The following is a 15,044-nucleotide window of genomic DNA, read 5'->3' on the forward strand; positions in this document are numbered from 1 at the left end:
GCCCGACAAAGTAATCTGTCCAGACCTTGGCGAGCTTTTGGCAGGCGAGTCGGAGAAGAGCTGTTACAGCGCACAGTCTCCAGGTAAGTCTGAACCAAATCTGCTGGGGAATGCAACCTCCTCTCCTCTCATCCTGTTCATGAAGTTGGATCTGTGATGCCTGCCGTCCTTCGCCTTTCTCTGTAGAAACTTGTAGCCCGCCACTGCTTCTCACAGACACATCATGCAGCTAAAACCAGGTAGGGCCACCGTGCCACAATGGGTTGCCTAATTTGTATTCTGCGCGTAATTTGGGTAGTTTCAGTGCTCCGCGTCAACATCCAGCGCCCTTAAGAGTCATTTTATGTCTAAATTCAAACCTGCTTGGATTTCATTTTGTTCATTTGTGGTTTGCAGCTGGATTGCAAAGGCACATCTGATGATTCAGTCATGCCGCATAGTGTGTTTTTCCCGCGGATGCTGCAGCTAACTTGGTTTCACTGATGGCATCAGATTAGAGAGCAGAGGCTGGAGGACGTTCACTGTTCACCAGTGTCCTTGCCTCCAGTGTATGGTCTTGACTTGCTATAAGCTTTCAGGTAGGGCTAAGAACTGCAGAGTCAATGTAGGACAGCGGGAGGAATGCTTCCTAAAAAGAAAAAGGAAAACAAGAGCACACACTCTGCAAGTGGAATATGAGCTCAGTGACTCCCTGGTGCAAAATATCCAGCCTGCGCTCCTGTTGATGAGAGCCTGCTGTCACATGCAGCTGATGTATAGTACTCCTGTGCACCTGTGATGCTCTGCTGACTCCTGTGTTCTGCCCTGGGATGCTAAATAACAGTATTGCATTGACGCGGGTGGAGAGAGCCTCACTGCGGGTAGAGAAACAGGGCAGTAAAAGGTGTAAGACCCTTTAAAAGCAGCCAGCCTCAGTGTGGGGCTGCGAGGGAGACAGGACAGACCCGCACCGGCAGATCGTGTCATCCGCTGTAATGTAAAGGCATCTTCTCCAACAGCTTTTCAGTGCGGATGCTTGGCCTATCTAGAGAATCAGTTTCGCGAGGTGCCGTGTGAATCTCGGGTTAGGATCGGGTCTAAGTGCGCTATAGCCTCCAGACTCCTTTTGCCGCAACATTTCTGTGAATGTGGTCGGGCCGGACCTCGAACAGACAAAGAGAGGAACATGAGAGGAAGAATTGGTCCGAAACTGACTCGGACCTTTCAAAGTTTTACTCATCTGCTCTTCACAGATTTCTACCAAAGAGTGATTCGTCACAATTTCCACAATTTCCTGCACAATATATGTTCAACAGGTGCTTTGTCTGACGGTGAGTCTTGCGCTGTAAATCGGAATTTGGAGTTCATAGTCGGCTATTTTAAGGCATTATTTCAGCATCCTCTCGTCACCTGGGATGGCTACTCCAAGGTCAGGTCTCCAGATCAAGAGTCACTAATCCCTTATATAAGAGAAAAGAGGGCAAGAAACTAAGCAGGGGTAGCCTGATCACTGTAAGTGTAGACCTCTAATCCCTTCGGGTCGGTTGGTTAAGTCATCTTGCCCACTTTCAAATCTCTTTGGATTATTTTGGGGTCATGAAAGCAAAACTAAGTATGTTTCATTGTTTCAATATTTTGTCTGCCTTCAGCACTGGATGGCTGCATGATCAGAAGAGGTCTGAGAAAAGCTGTTTTCATGTTCAAAACACACATTTCGATGTTGGTTTTGATGACTCACTATTTTTAATCATGCAGGGTAATTTTTTTATATTATAGAAGACGAATGATATGAGATGCTCCTGAGTTTTCCCCTTATTTGACTGATCAGTCAAGGTGTTATTGGTCAGCCTTATCACAGACAGCACTGGGTCAGAGAGATTATATTTAGCTATAATGTATGGATCATGTCTGCTGTGGCTCTATAGCTTAAGGTGTGTTACTTATATTAGGGATTAATGTCTGCCAGACAGTCTTATGTCCGTCTCATCCAGCAGACAGAGCAGCGCAGCAGTCTGACCACCCTTCATGCCTGCTTTCTCATGACTCTGGGAAATTCTATAATCCAGAAGGACAATGTGTTAATGTTTTTGATGATGAGGCAGTCTGGCTGCTACAAGAAGATTATTGCTTTTTTTTTTTTTTTGCAGATGCATATGCAAACATATGCACTGTAAGGGAGGTCTCATGCAACACAGGTGTTAAGTGACATCCACTCTCTTGTGCTCTTCTCCTGCCTGTGACAGAAATCCCTGTTGAAGCTTCTGCAGACATGGGTCGTAAAGAGGCCGACTATGTGTGGAAAAAGGACACGGAGAACATACAGGAGATTTTTGACTTCATGGAGGAGCTGGGATCGTAAGTACTTTCAATGCTGCGGAGGACAGTTGTCACATGAACAATAAAGCTTTACCACTGTGATCTGCTTTAGGCTAATTATCTATAGGCTTCTGTCTGCAGGAGATGAGCCTTTGGGCTACCTCTTTATTAGAGGAGACCCTCATGACAAGGGTTCATTTATTCCAGAAAAACAAATGAGAAGAGCATTGTAAATAGATATTTAATCTGGCAGACTATATTGCTGTTGTGGTAGAATGTTAGAAGTAAAATTTTCTACTATTTTCTTCTTCTACTACTACTACTACTACTACTTTTCTACTACTTCAACTATTTTGTGGGGAAAAAAGGTTTTCAGCCCTCTCAGATCTTTAATATATTGTAGCTGTATTTTGCCTTGTATTTCATCCAGTAATGCCACTATTTTACCCTGCTGGATGTTTTCCTTTATTTTTTCCTTTGATTGAGAGGGCAGCTACAGTTAAAGGTCATTGTCTGTACATCTTATAGCCATGGCCTGATTGCAGGCCATCAAGATCCTGTCTGAGTTCGAGGACAGATTACTGCTTTGATTGGATTGACACAAGGAGACCTACTTTACCAGCGTCTTAGCCACACGACACTGTGGCTGCTAAAGGGTTAGTTCCCCTTCTCGTGATGGTGCCTGGCTGCAGAGTCAGCTTAGCAGACCATTCACAAAAAAAAAAAAAAAAAAAGAATGAAATCATGAAATCATTTGATCTGAATTATTTTGCCCCAAGTTGTGTTTGCTCTCTGTAGGTGTCAGGTTAGGAAGTCAGAAAGCCTAAAAAATATCAGTTAGTGTGTAATTTGTGGTGCTGCCAACATTTAATCAGCCAGACAAGCACATTTTTAAGGTGATCTCATAATTTTCTTTATGTAATTATTAAAGATTCATGAGCTTAAATTAAGGATTACATAAGGTAAAACATTTTGCTGCATATTTTCCTGTAGATTCTCAGTTTGAAGTCACCTGAAATAACCTAATTTGTGCCAGGTCAGTATTTGTGCGTAATGAGGTGCGTAATCACCGGCTCTTCAAGCGCTGTCCAGCCTGTCTCAGGGAATACAGTGAGTGGCCAGAGAACAGGAGATCAGAGGCCAGCGATAAATAAAGGTGTGAGGAAGTTGGCACGGCCGGGGTGACGTCAGCGTGTCGTGGGAACACAGAGCGGCTCTTTGCTGCGGCCTGAAGAAGCTGCCAAAAGGTCTTGGCTGCACCCCATCAGCAGTGATTGGACTAAGAAGGAGACTATAGGTCCTCCTGAGTGCTTACTCATTATGAAGATGAGGCAAGATCTAATATGTGGTGTAATTAGTTTTACAGTTTCTGCCAGGACACTATGGGATGATTCACTGAGCAGCCAGCTAAGGCATGTGTCATTTACTGCACCTGCGATATTGAGAGTATAAATTCAGCCGAGGTAATTTGAGTTGAGACGTTCGGAAATGATTCTTACAAAGCAGTCAAGTGACTCAAACATGCTTGTGTTTCACAGTTGTAAAAATGTGCATTTTAAATGTGTTTGAGCTACAGCTTTCGTCCTGAATTGTTTTGCTGATGGAGGTCAGGGGAGCTGCTATGAGGGAGTTGTTGTATTCAGGTTAGGGGGAAACTCAAACAAATATCTCTTTGTGGGCACAAAACTAATTGAGCCAGGATTAACATTACAACATACAGGCATCTGCTTGCTTTTTTGTGGATTGGCTTATTCATGTTTCCTGCGTCTACTGAGTCAGAGTGATTTTGCTAGACTAATGTCATTTCTGATAGAGATATCAACAGAATGAGCCCACGGAGCCATTGTGCCGCTCTCTGGAGTGCAGTTTCAGTTTTTCCTCTTCCTGTGTTCCGTCACTACGATCCAGAAGGGACCGGAGTGCTTGCGTAGGACACCAAATGTAGCCTTCCCCTTAGGGCCTCATCAGCCACAGCACAAACATCATCATCATGTTTTCCTGGTGATGGAAGCTCATCAGGCTGCAGTCTCTTAGTGGCTAAATCTAACCTCTAGAATGTCTCCAAAACATATAAATATTTCTGCCATCTGCTTTCGGGCCACTTTATTCTCGGTTCACGTCAGCACTGCCGGCATTTCAGACGGCCCTTTTGTCCTTCAATCCGCAAGTGGAAAGGACGCTGCCTGGAATTTGCTTTCATGGCCTGATTGATAATCTGTCTTGAGGCTGACAATGAGCATCGAGGAGATTTCCTCAGAAGAAAATGAGCTCTGGTAACCAAGGAGAAAATAGTCGAGTAAGGAGATGTGAAGCGCTGTAATGTTGCTGGGGGGCGAGGGGGGGTACTTTGTGCTTGTCCGCCTGCCTGAGTTTCTGAGCCCTTGCGAGGCAGGGTGGGTGTCACAAACAGTCACGCCACTGCCTTCCACATCCAGACAGAGTGACGTACACAGGAGCCCTGAGCTCATTACCAAAAATGTGGCAAGAGGGAAATAAAACCAGAAACGATTCACATTTCTTTTTGCATTTAACATTACCACAGCACAGTATGTTTGACTGATTGATTGATTGTAAGGGACAGTGCAATTAAAATAACTATTACATTTCATGACTGAAATACAAAAGATGCTGGGCTTTTAGGGAAATTGCAGCAGTCTAAAATGTATACAGTGTGGTAAAAAAAAAAAAAAAAGGTTCATAATTGTTAGCAGCTCGCCAGTATTCATTTACACAGCTCTGTGTTAAGGCATCAGCCCAGCAGTTTTCAAGCTGGTGAACATTTTGCACCCTGACACATGTACTGATCTACATTAGAGTGGATTACTATAGCGTCCAGTGGCACATAAAGGCCTAGATTATGTCATCCTATGTCTGCCCGTAGCCCTTGACCGCTGTCTGAGACTTGACCTATACGTTAGTGGGCTTGGTGCTTCCAGGATCAGAGCTGCACATGCTCAGTATAGGGAGCCTTGCACCTGCAGCCCGCAGCTCGCCACAGTTTCCATTGCGTAAGGGATAAAGGGCCTAATCCACCTGGTGGAACACAGCGCTGAAGATAGCATGGGAACGGAACAGAACAGCACAGAGCAGGATAATAAGTGCCTGCTACTGTAAATTATGTGAGCTTTTAAACCTCACAGACCCTTTAAGTCTTATAATAGGACCCTTTGCTTTCCAGCTGTTCCTTGTTTTGCTCTGTGTCTAATTTTCTTTTTCCACCTTTCTGAGAAGAGGGATCAGGCAGTTTCCATCAATGCACTACTTAATTGGGCAAGGAGAAAACATTCACAAAATAGAACTAATAAATCCATGGTAATTACACGCTGTCACCAAACAATTTAAAATAATAAGTCAATGTAGATGATAGCAGAATGCACATTCATCTTGCCCCTACACTAATGAGAAGAGATTTGTTTCCTCTCAGTGGAGGATTTATTCGCTTTGTAATTTGCCCACTGGATCAGGACCTATTGCACACCCCTCTGGCCATTGTTTGCTGTAAACATGTGGAACTGTAAAGCCCTTTGAGAGTGAACAGTGATTTTTGATTCTCTAAATCAACTTAAACTCAAAGTCATGTTACCTCCACTTGTGATGTGCAGTCATTCGCTGCATTGGCAATAACTCATTTTCCATGTGCTTGTCTGTTAATTAACAGAGGGGCATTCTCTGAGGTTTACATGGTGAAGGAGAGGAAGACAGGCAAGACATTTGCCATGAAGTGTGTGAAGAAGAAACAGAAGAGGGACCTCAATCTGGAGAATGAGATTGCTGTGTTGCGAAAGTAAGTCTCCCGTGAATTTCTGCAGGAGCCTTCAACCTTCATTTCACATTCTCTCAGTGCTCACAATATGATTAGAGCAAAAAGAAATCTAACTGATGTGGTGTTACTGTCTGAAAATTTGTGGAAAATCTGTGAATTTTGTAGAAAGAAGATGTTGCTTGCTTTTTATATGAGCTGCCAACACATGGAAGCAAATGCCTCCATGTGTTGAGTCCTTGAGTTCAGTTTGGGCTGCACGTTAAGGTAATGGTAATGAAAGTGCCTCTTTGCTTTCTTTCAGGATCAGTCACGAGAACGTTGTGGGGATGGAAGATTTCTATGAGAGTCGGACCCATTACTATCTAGTCATGCAGCTGTAAGTTTGATATTTCTGACATTAACATTAAATGATCAGGTTCGAAATTGTTTCCCAAACTTGTAAACTCAGCTGGCTGGGCTTAGAGATGAGGTTAAAGTTGAAGAATAATCCTTGACAGTGGATGTTTCTCCCTGCCAGCGTTTCAGGCGGTGAGCTGTTTGACCGGATACTGGACCGGGGGATGTACTCAGAGAAGGACGCTAGCAGGGTGATCCAGCAAGTGCTGCAGGGTGTCCACTACCTGCATCAAAACGGCATCGTACATCGTGACCTCAAGGTACGACACGGCAATTTTAGACAAAATGAAACACACATGGAGGAGTCAGGCACCAGAGGACCTGTAGCATTCAATGCCACATTTATGAAGGAACACTTTGAGAGGTTCCTCATTAAGGACATCAGTGTCTGAATGTCCCTCTTGTCTCCTTGCAGCCAGAGAACCTCCTGTACTACAGCCAGGACGAGAACGCCAAGATTATGATCAGTGATTTTGGCCTCTCCAAGATGGTAGACAACGGCATCATGTCAACAGCCTGTGGCACTCCAGGATATGTGGGTAAGAAAACATGGCTGTCTTATGAATGATGCATGGCTGCCTACTTTACAGAATGTCTGAAAATGGGTCAAAGAAATATAAGCCACACAGGGGAGTAAGTCAGTAAGACAGTACAGACAAGATGTGACAATGCAAGAAGCATTCATTATTTATACCTTTGTTGCTCTGAGATATTGCGTCTCGGCAAAACACAGAATAGCTTCAACACTGGCTAAATTGCACCAGTCCAATTGATTGAGATTTATAGAGTCATACTAACAATATGATTTCCTAACTTCCAGCCCCTGAAGTTTTGGCACAGAAACCCTACAGCAAGGCAGTAGATTGCTGGTCTATTGGAGTTATCACCTACATACTGTGAGTATACGCATGGCTAATGTGTCCACAAATACAGATATAAAGATGAAGGTCATTCCAATAAATTGTTTATCTGGTCCAGATCATCAAACTGAAGGCCATTTTTTATGTTTGGTATGACTCAGTCACTTAGATCAAATGGTACAGTGACTGAGCCATAGCACCACCTAGTGACCAATTTGTACACATGACATGCATGCTCATGTCTCTCTCTGTCTGTCACGTGTTCATACATAAACATGCACATAAGTGTCAAACACGTCCACAGTGATTATTTGTTCCGTCACTCATGAAGTCTTGTGTGGTTCCTTGCAGACTCTGTGGATATCCCCCTTTTTATGAGGAAACTGAGACACGACTTTTCTCCAAGATCATGAAGGCTCAGTATGAATTTGATTCTCCCTTCTGGGATGACATCTCTGAATCTGGTAAACACCTCAAAGAGCAGCATCGACACAATGTGCACTAACGTATTCCTCCACACAGAGCGCCGTCTTGACCCTAATGCCTGTCATGTTTCCATTTACAGCTAAAGACTTCATTCGTAACATGATGCAGAAGAATCCCAACATGCGTTACACCACCGAGCAAGCGCTCCGGCATCCCTGGTGAGTGTCAGGATGGCTAGGTGTCCAAATGAGATTTTGATACATTTACTGGCTCCTAATGCATTAATATCAACTGTGAAAGCACATTTTGTAATCATATTTCTACATTTTGACATTCCATTTACATTTCTGTAAATTTTTTCAGTATTACTTATTTAAGCATATCACTGATTTTCATGGTAAAAATGCCCGGTGCATGCAGATATCTAATGTCTGATCATATACTCCTATACCAGGCATATATCTCTTATTATGCTGTGTGTGTATGTGTGTTGAACACATATGTGTATATATATATGTGCAAATGAAAAACAACATATTTTCCTTTGGTGAGGACATGTGCATATGTTAGAAATATACACTATGTTCATTTATTTAAAAAAAAAAATGTTTTTCATCATAGGTATTTAAAAATGGTCATATATGGAAAATCCCTGTATGAACAAATATTACATTTTTGTATGAGTTTTAAAACTCCTTCACACAACATGAAACAGAATTCTGATCCTTTTGTTTCCTTGTCATTTCTATAAATATAAAAAGTGGTACAGATAGACACTACTTATATTTATGTAGCCCAAAATATAATCAGCAATAATCTTTCTCTACCATAATTTTAGTCGATATGATATTGTTGCACTCCTATTCAAGGCAGAACCCAACAGAATTAACTGTACACATTTGTTATGATTTGTTATGTGTTATGGCACTAAATAGTCATAGTCACATCCACATACAAGAAATGTTTATGAAGTGTATTAGGTAGGTGGCAGTGCACACAGGTGGGTTCAGGATTAACCTCTTCCCACAAATAAATTTGAACATTCTGTTCTGTCGTCTTTTTTCTAGGATTATCGGAAAGACGGCACGGAGCCAGGACATCTACTATTCCGTCAGCGTTCAGATCCAGAAGAACTTTGCCAAAAGCAAATGGAAGGTCAGTCCTCATTGGTTTCCTTAGCTCTGACATAGTAAGCTCATTGAGAACTTGCAGTTTATAGTAGAGTAATCTCCTGTCTCCCTAAATCCTTTCCGATTAAGGACCTTTTAAAAGGTATTATTTTCTAATCAAGGCCACTGATGTCTGATGAAGGGCCTCCAGTGTTTGAGAAAGAAAATCAAGGTCAAGTGTACTTTTATGTCCATCATTAAAAAAGAAGCAGTATATATGAATGTATATGTCCACACAATTAGAGGCAATCAAGTCTAGTTTAGCTGTTTAGCATAAAAAGCTCCAGTTTATCATGACTCTTCAATCCTGCCATGCCATTTGTGGGTTTGTTACAAAGGCGTGCTGCGCAACTCACAGAGGTTTATTTTAAATTCTTGTGGAGACCCCAAGGTTTCCAAATATGCCCTGCTGAATTACAGGGAAATGATGCACAAGACATCTAGATATTTTCTATTTGATGTGATGCACAGCCATAAAAACAATGGCATCTTGGGCTTAAATATTTCACTCAGTATAAGTGTGATATAGCTTTCAAATCAGTAGATACAGAATATATTTGTGACAATGTCATAAAACAAGGAAAAAAATGTTTTTCCCCTACATTTTGAACAAGGGGAAATATAAAGGAAGAAAGTTCAAGGTGTTTAAAGGAATACGTTTTGGACAAAATCTCCTTTGTCCGACATATTCACACTGAATTTTTGATACCAGTTTCACCACTGTACATCCAGTGGGTAAGTTCCTGTGGGTAGCATTTTGTGTTAGCTTAGCATAAAGACTTGAAGTCTATGGGAGTCATTAGTCTACACTGTGTAAATAAGACAGCTTCAGAGTTGCTGTAAGGTTTATCTTTTCACTTTGACAGAGCTAGGCTAATGACTCCCATAGACTTCAAGTCTTTATGCTAAGATAACACAAAATGCTACCCATAGAAACTGAACCACTGGACATACAGAGGTGAAACCGGTATCAAACATCTTCAGTCTGGGTAAGTTGTTAAAAGGGGTATTTTGCCCAAAACGTTGCACTATTCCTTTCAGAATACACAATTTAAATGAAAATTTGTATTTTTATGCCTCTCTTCATCAACCTTCTGTCTCTGTATACTTTCCAGCAAGCCTTCAACGCCGCTATAGCCATCAACCACATGAAGAAACTGCAGCTGGCCCACTCCGAGCTGACACTCAGGCAGACCAACATCCCAGACATCACGGTCGTCGACGTGTCCTCCCCGACCAAACACCGCAAGTGTCTGGAACTGGACAAGCTTGACCCCGAGGTCAACGGGAACTTACCTGTGGTTAATCACATGTCCCTTCCCGCGAGTCCGATCGAACTGAAAAACCACTGCCACCCACTGAAGGCCAGACAGAGTGAGATGCACCACGCGCCCACCATAGCCGAGCAGGGCAAGCACGCCTACCACTCAGAGCCGTCCAACCTTAACGGGTTCGTATCGAGTCTCGTCATGTCATTTCTACCTGACCTTCTGAATTTTGATCTTCCAGCCAATTGCCAGCACAAACATAGGACCGACTTTGGCATAACTGCTCTCTCTCTTGCATTTTCAGGTACGGTAAAAGCCTCACTGGCAAGGTCGTGCAGACTGGAGTATGTGCTGTCATGTGAGGACTTGGTGGAGCTTACATGGAAAAAGTATTTTCTTGGTAAGGTCACACGAGCATTTGCATATCTTATTTACATATGCATAACAGCTTTAACAATAGTTTGATTTGCAACAGAAAGCATATAAAGAATTAAAATACAGAAAAACAAGGTTAAATAAGATAAGAAGAGAGCAGCATCCAAAACTGACAGAAGCAGGGGTGCAGGTGGAATTATCAGCTGTAGTAATTTGATTTGTGAAGCACATTTTCTTGGGAAGTTTACAAAGTGACTCAGGGCAAAGACAAAGAGAAGACACAGCAACAGAACTGTCTAGCTTACATATTTTTATAGAATAATTAGCTCCGTCATCAGAACAGTTGTGTTATGTCAAGCGCGTGTGTCAGTGTGTGTGTGTGTCTCTGCCCTCTGCAGGTCAGTGTAGTTGTGCTGACTCAGCGTGCAGCTGGTTCGTATCAACAGCCCCCCCCTTCTCTCCACCAACTCCCGGGACTGACAATGAAAAGTGGTTCACCCTCTGACTGACCCCAGTGGTCTTGCAGGGTCCAGAGTTTGTGGGATCTTTTTTTATTTTTATTTTTATTGTTTTTTGGAAAGAGTGCCTATTGAATCAGCCGGCGCAGGGCAGCCACAAAGATGGACACTTTCACACACACACACACACACACACACACACACACACACACACACACACACACACACAGTCCAGCACATTAACACTCAGATGCACAGTGTAGACTTCAGGGTAGTTTCCACACAGTATTCAAGGAATTGTCTCTCACCGCAGGGGATATTATGCTCTCACTTGACGCTGGGCTCTACTTGAATGTTAATCCCGTACGTGGTGAAGCAGCCCCCGACCTCTGATGTAATGAAAGCTTTGTATCATAATTCTTTTTTTGTTTTTGTTTTTGTTTTTTGATCAGAAAGGGTTCATTTCCATTACTTACTCCATGTTTATTAGCACTGTTTATCATAACTGTGGTTACATCTTTAAGGAAACTCACTCCAGCGCATAATGCAATAAGACAAGTTTCATTTCATTCAGTTTCGTTTCATCATTTGTTGTTGTGTGTTGATGTATTATTTCATAGAGCACCTGCATATTTAAGCACAATAGAAGCTTTGGCGAAACATGCATGCGTTCTTGCTTAAATCCTGTCCTACAGCTGTAATGAATTCTGGTAAAAACTGCCTAATGCTGTATGTAAATTGTCTCTTATTTTTGTCATCTTTCTTCTGTTATGATTGTATAATATATTTTTTTTTCTAAAGTATTTGTCACTTTTTCTAAAAAATAATAATAAAAAAAACATAGAAAAAATACTGGCAAGAGATTTAGAAGCTAACTAAAATTTAACTGCACATTTGCACTGATTAAATGGTTAACCGGTGTAAATACTACAAGCACATCCAGATCTTGCCAATTCGTACCTTCGTACCTATGAGAATATAATTGTCCCACAAATGTGTCCTGCAAAAGCAATTTTGAGGTTTTTAATAGCTGCGTGGAGTTTGTCCCTCCACCAGGATGGTATGTTCTGTGCACTTTGCTTTTTGTTCTCCAAGCTGTATGTGGCTTTGTATTCATGCGTTCAGCAGATCTAGTCCATGTGTAATAGGGGCTTTCCCTGTATGCTCATCAATAAAAGCTTGTGTACAGGATCTCACTTTGTGTTGTGTTTTTCTCTTTGAGGTGAAATAGCCCCTACTTGATTCTGTAACCCCACTGGTATCTCTAATTACGCTGACCTCCAGACCAATTAGCATGCTGCAAGTCCTCAGCTGATTAGGTGACACATAGGTTATCTAACGATCATGGGGATTACCTCGTGTGAAGTATTCGGAGCAGCAGCGGTAGATCCAGCTAACAGCTCCTTGCCTCCCCTTGCCAAGGCGGCTTAAATGATATCACATGGATCTCGATCAGGAGCGGTCTGAGCAGAGGATTATCCTCATCATTTTTTTTTTAAACCTTATCCTTAAAAGAAGGTTGTTTACGTTCAAATGTAATCGACTTGATGGCCATAGACCTCGCCCCTTTTCCCCCGCAGTGTCCCTGTGCTGAACTTCAGCCTTGTCCTCTTCAGCCTTTTAGATTTAAGACAGCGACTATGCACAATTCAAATATTAACTTCCAAGAGGTCTGATGCTTTGTGCAGAGATCCAGCCAAACAGCTCATCTTCACACTCTATACACACTAGACACATAATAACATTCACATAAAATTACAATAGAGCAAATAGCGGTGACACTTGATTTACTTTTGCCGTCTTTTCAGCAGTACCGAACAAGTGTGGAGGACTGAAGTGGTTTTGATATTAGATGGCAGAGACTTCCAATTTTTTTTGCTGCCTTTATGGAAAAAAGCGTTCGAAGCAAATGTAAGGGAGAACTCACAGCTAAAGGTCTTGTCATTCTAGGGGTGTTTTCTGAGCAGAGCGTAATAACATCCAGGAGCTAGTTTGTGAATAAGCTGAACAAGACAAACTGTAAGAAAAAAGAAAGAAGAAATTGTCAAAAATAAGCCTGTTATATTTAGACAGAATTCTACAATCATGGTAATTGTGAGTCACCAGCCTCTGGATATATACAGTGCGGCTCTCAGTTTAGAAATGTCACCAATTACCCACAGTCCTCTGGTGCTTGTCATTCCTTTTGATCCAACTACCCCTTTTTTTTTTATTATACATCATAAAAAACATCCCATGCTCCTTTAAAGTATCACCTCCTTTGAAGCAATAATACTTTCTGCGCCTTACTCTGCTGAGCTCTTGGTGAAAGGCCATTCATCGCTGTACACACTTCATCTCTCTTACGTCCGCCTCACCTCCCAACCACAACATGGTTGACTTGGAGAAGGCCGGTACGGAGACAGACTGTCCATTGAGGCAGCAGCGGAACCCAGAAATATGGGGCAAAGGTCTCCTAACAGTCTCAACCTTTTCCCAGCAGTGGCAAACACAGACGCACAGAAACCAAAACTTACTCACTCAAAGAGGAACATTATTACACCCTGCTTGACGGCCTAATTACAGTCACATTACCCACTGCACTTGTCGGACGTTGACACCGTGAGCATGAACCCTGCAGGGGGAAAAAAATAGGGGAAAGGGTGATTCTGAGTTTGTGAAAAAAAAATGAAAACATATCACAGCTCATGAAAATGTAAGGGGTCTGCAGTAGAAAACACACTAACACTTATGTGATATTCACATTTTGGAGTCAAAATGTTGATCAATAAACCACCATGACAGCATCAAACATGTATCTGGGGAACTTTTCTATTTCATTTTCTGATCTTCTTAGTGTTTGGAAATGTAAAGGCCTTCTTGCTGCAGCTTAACTGAAAATATAGTATATAAACATTTTTGGAAATAATGTGTATTTTTATATAACGTGTGTAATGTGTATGTGCCTGTGATGGGACAGTGTTCATACTTCAGCTGTTGTTTATGTGACCTCTAATGGTGTCGTAGCTCACGTTTTATAACCTTAACCCTGCCTTTTCCTAACCTTAACCATTATGACAAACCTTTCCCTAACCTTACCAAGAGCCTTTTCCTAACCTGAGTATTTTTAGTGGCTGGTGAGCACCTTGAGATAACTTTTGTTATGGTTTGACGCTATACAAATAAAACTGAACTGAACTGAATTGCTAGTTAATAGCTACTTGCAAGCCAATTGCTAGTGAGCTCAGGAAACAGTCCTTTGGGTCGTATTCGAGATGCTCCTGTGGGTCGTATGCACTAATAATTTAGATGTAGATTAGAGGGTTGGTCATATGGATTGGAGGACTGTTGTTTGCTATTGGTCACTGATATTAAAGGTGAACTATTTATCAGTGAGTCTGGCTGATGATGACAACTGTGTAGGCTCAAAAATTGGATTTCGTGCTTATTCCACCTCTTTGTATCAGCTGAGTCTATACAGTCCTCATTGTCAGGCTCAGGGTGAGAACCATGTTGACTCAAGCATGAAGGCTGAGGTTATTCCACTTTTTTTTTTTCTTTTTTTGTTGTGGCTAAAAGTTCACTTCATTTGACCCCTGGACATTTTGCATAGTGCACCTTTAAGTGAGAAATGCTTTACACACAACGGCCCCCTGTTCTTTAAAGGTTCTGTGGAAAAGTACACAGTGCATCTTTCAGTCGAACCGCTGTCCAGATGTGCGCGGACATGCAGGCCTCTCGTGCAGCTGGCCGCCTGTCATCTGCAGCGAGCTGACTTCTTGTGACACATGGCTGTATGTGACAAAGATCAGACGCATTTCACAACCCGCTCGGCTGACTTCTCTCCCTCTGCTCCTCTAGTAGGGAACCGGGTCAAAGGCCAAAAAGTGTTTCACCCAGAGACTCAGACACACACACACACACAAACACACACAGCTACTGCAGCCTCCCGTATTGCTTCAATGGCAGCTCACATCCATGGTCAGAGAGCACACACAGGCCGGTTCAGCTCAGGCCAGCATGATCACAGCTACTCCTAATGAAGGTTATCTCTG

The 15,044-nt window shown here is 42.3% G+C and overlaps 2 protein-coding genes across 3 annotated transcripts in view; one reads left to right on the forward strand and one right to left on the reverse strand.

The window, feature by feature from the left end:
* Positions 1-12,203, forward strand: camk1gb (calcium/calmodulin-dependent protein kinase IGb). Of its 2 annotated transcripts, none has more exons than XM_030054971.1 (13): positions 1-83; positions 2,223-2,334; positions 5,954-6,079; positions 6,360-6,434; positions 6,576-6,714; positions 6,870-6,993; positions 7,275-7,350; positions 7,666-7,778; positions 7,880-7,958; positions 8,808-8,895; positions 10,025-10,359; positions 10,482-10,577; positions 10,951-12,203. In XM_030054971.1, the coding sequence occupies exons 2-12, from the start codon at positions 2,249-2,251 to the stop codon at positions 10,537-10,539; spliced, it is 1,299 nt and encodes a 432-aa protein (XP_029910831.1). In that variant the 5' UTR covers positions 1-83; positions 2,223-2,248; the 3' UTR covers positions 10,540-10,577; positions 10,951-12,203. The 2 variants fall into 2 exon arrangements, with proteins under 2 accessions (XP_029910831.1, XP_029910829.1); XM_030054969.1 differs by lacking the exon at positions 1-83 and adding an exon at positions 93-239.
* The window catches only part of atp6ap1b (ATPase H+ transporting accessory protein 1b), an 18,739-nt gene continuing 14,604 nt past the window's right edge, over positions 10,910-15,044 (reverse strand). The window contains exon 11 of the mRNA XM_030054973.1: positions 10,910-10,929. The gene's annotated coding sequence lies outside the window, so the exon portion shown is untranslated. The remainder of the gene's footprint in view (positions 10,930-15,044) is intronic.

The sequence above is a fragment of the Myripristis murdjan genome, chromosome 7 (genome assembly GCF_902150065.1).
Source record: "Myripristis murdjan chromosome 7, fMyrMur1.1, whole genome shotgun sequence".
In the NCBI taxonomy this organism is placed as follows: domain Eukaryota; kingdom Metazoa; phylum Chordata; class Actinopteri; order Holocentriformes; family Holocentridae; genus Myripristis; species Myripristis murdjan.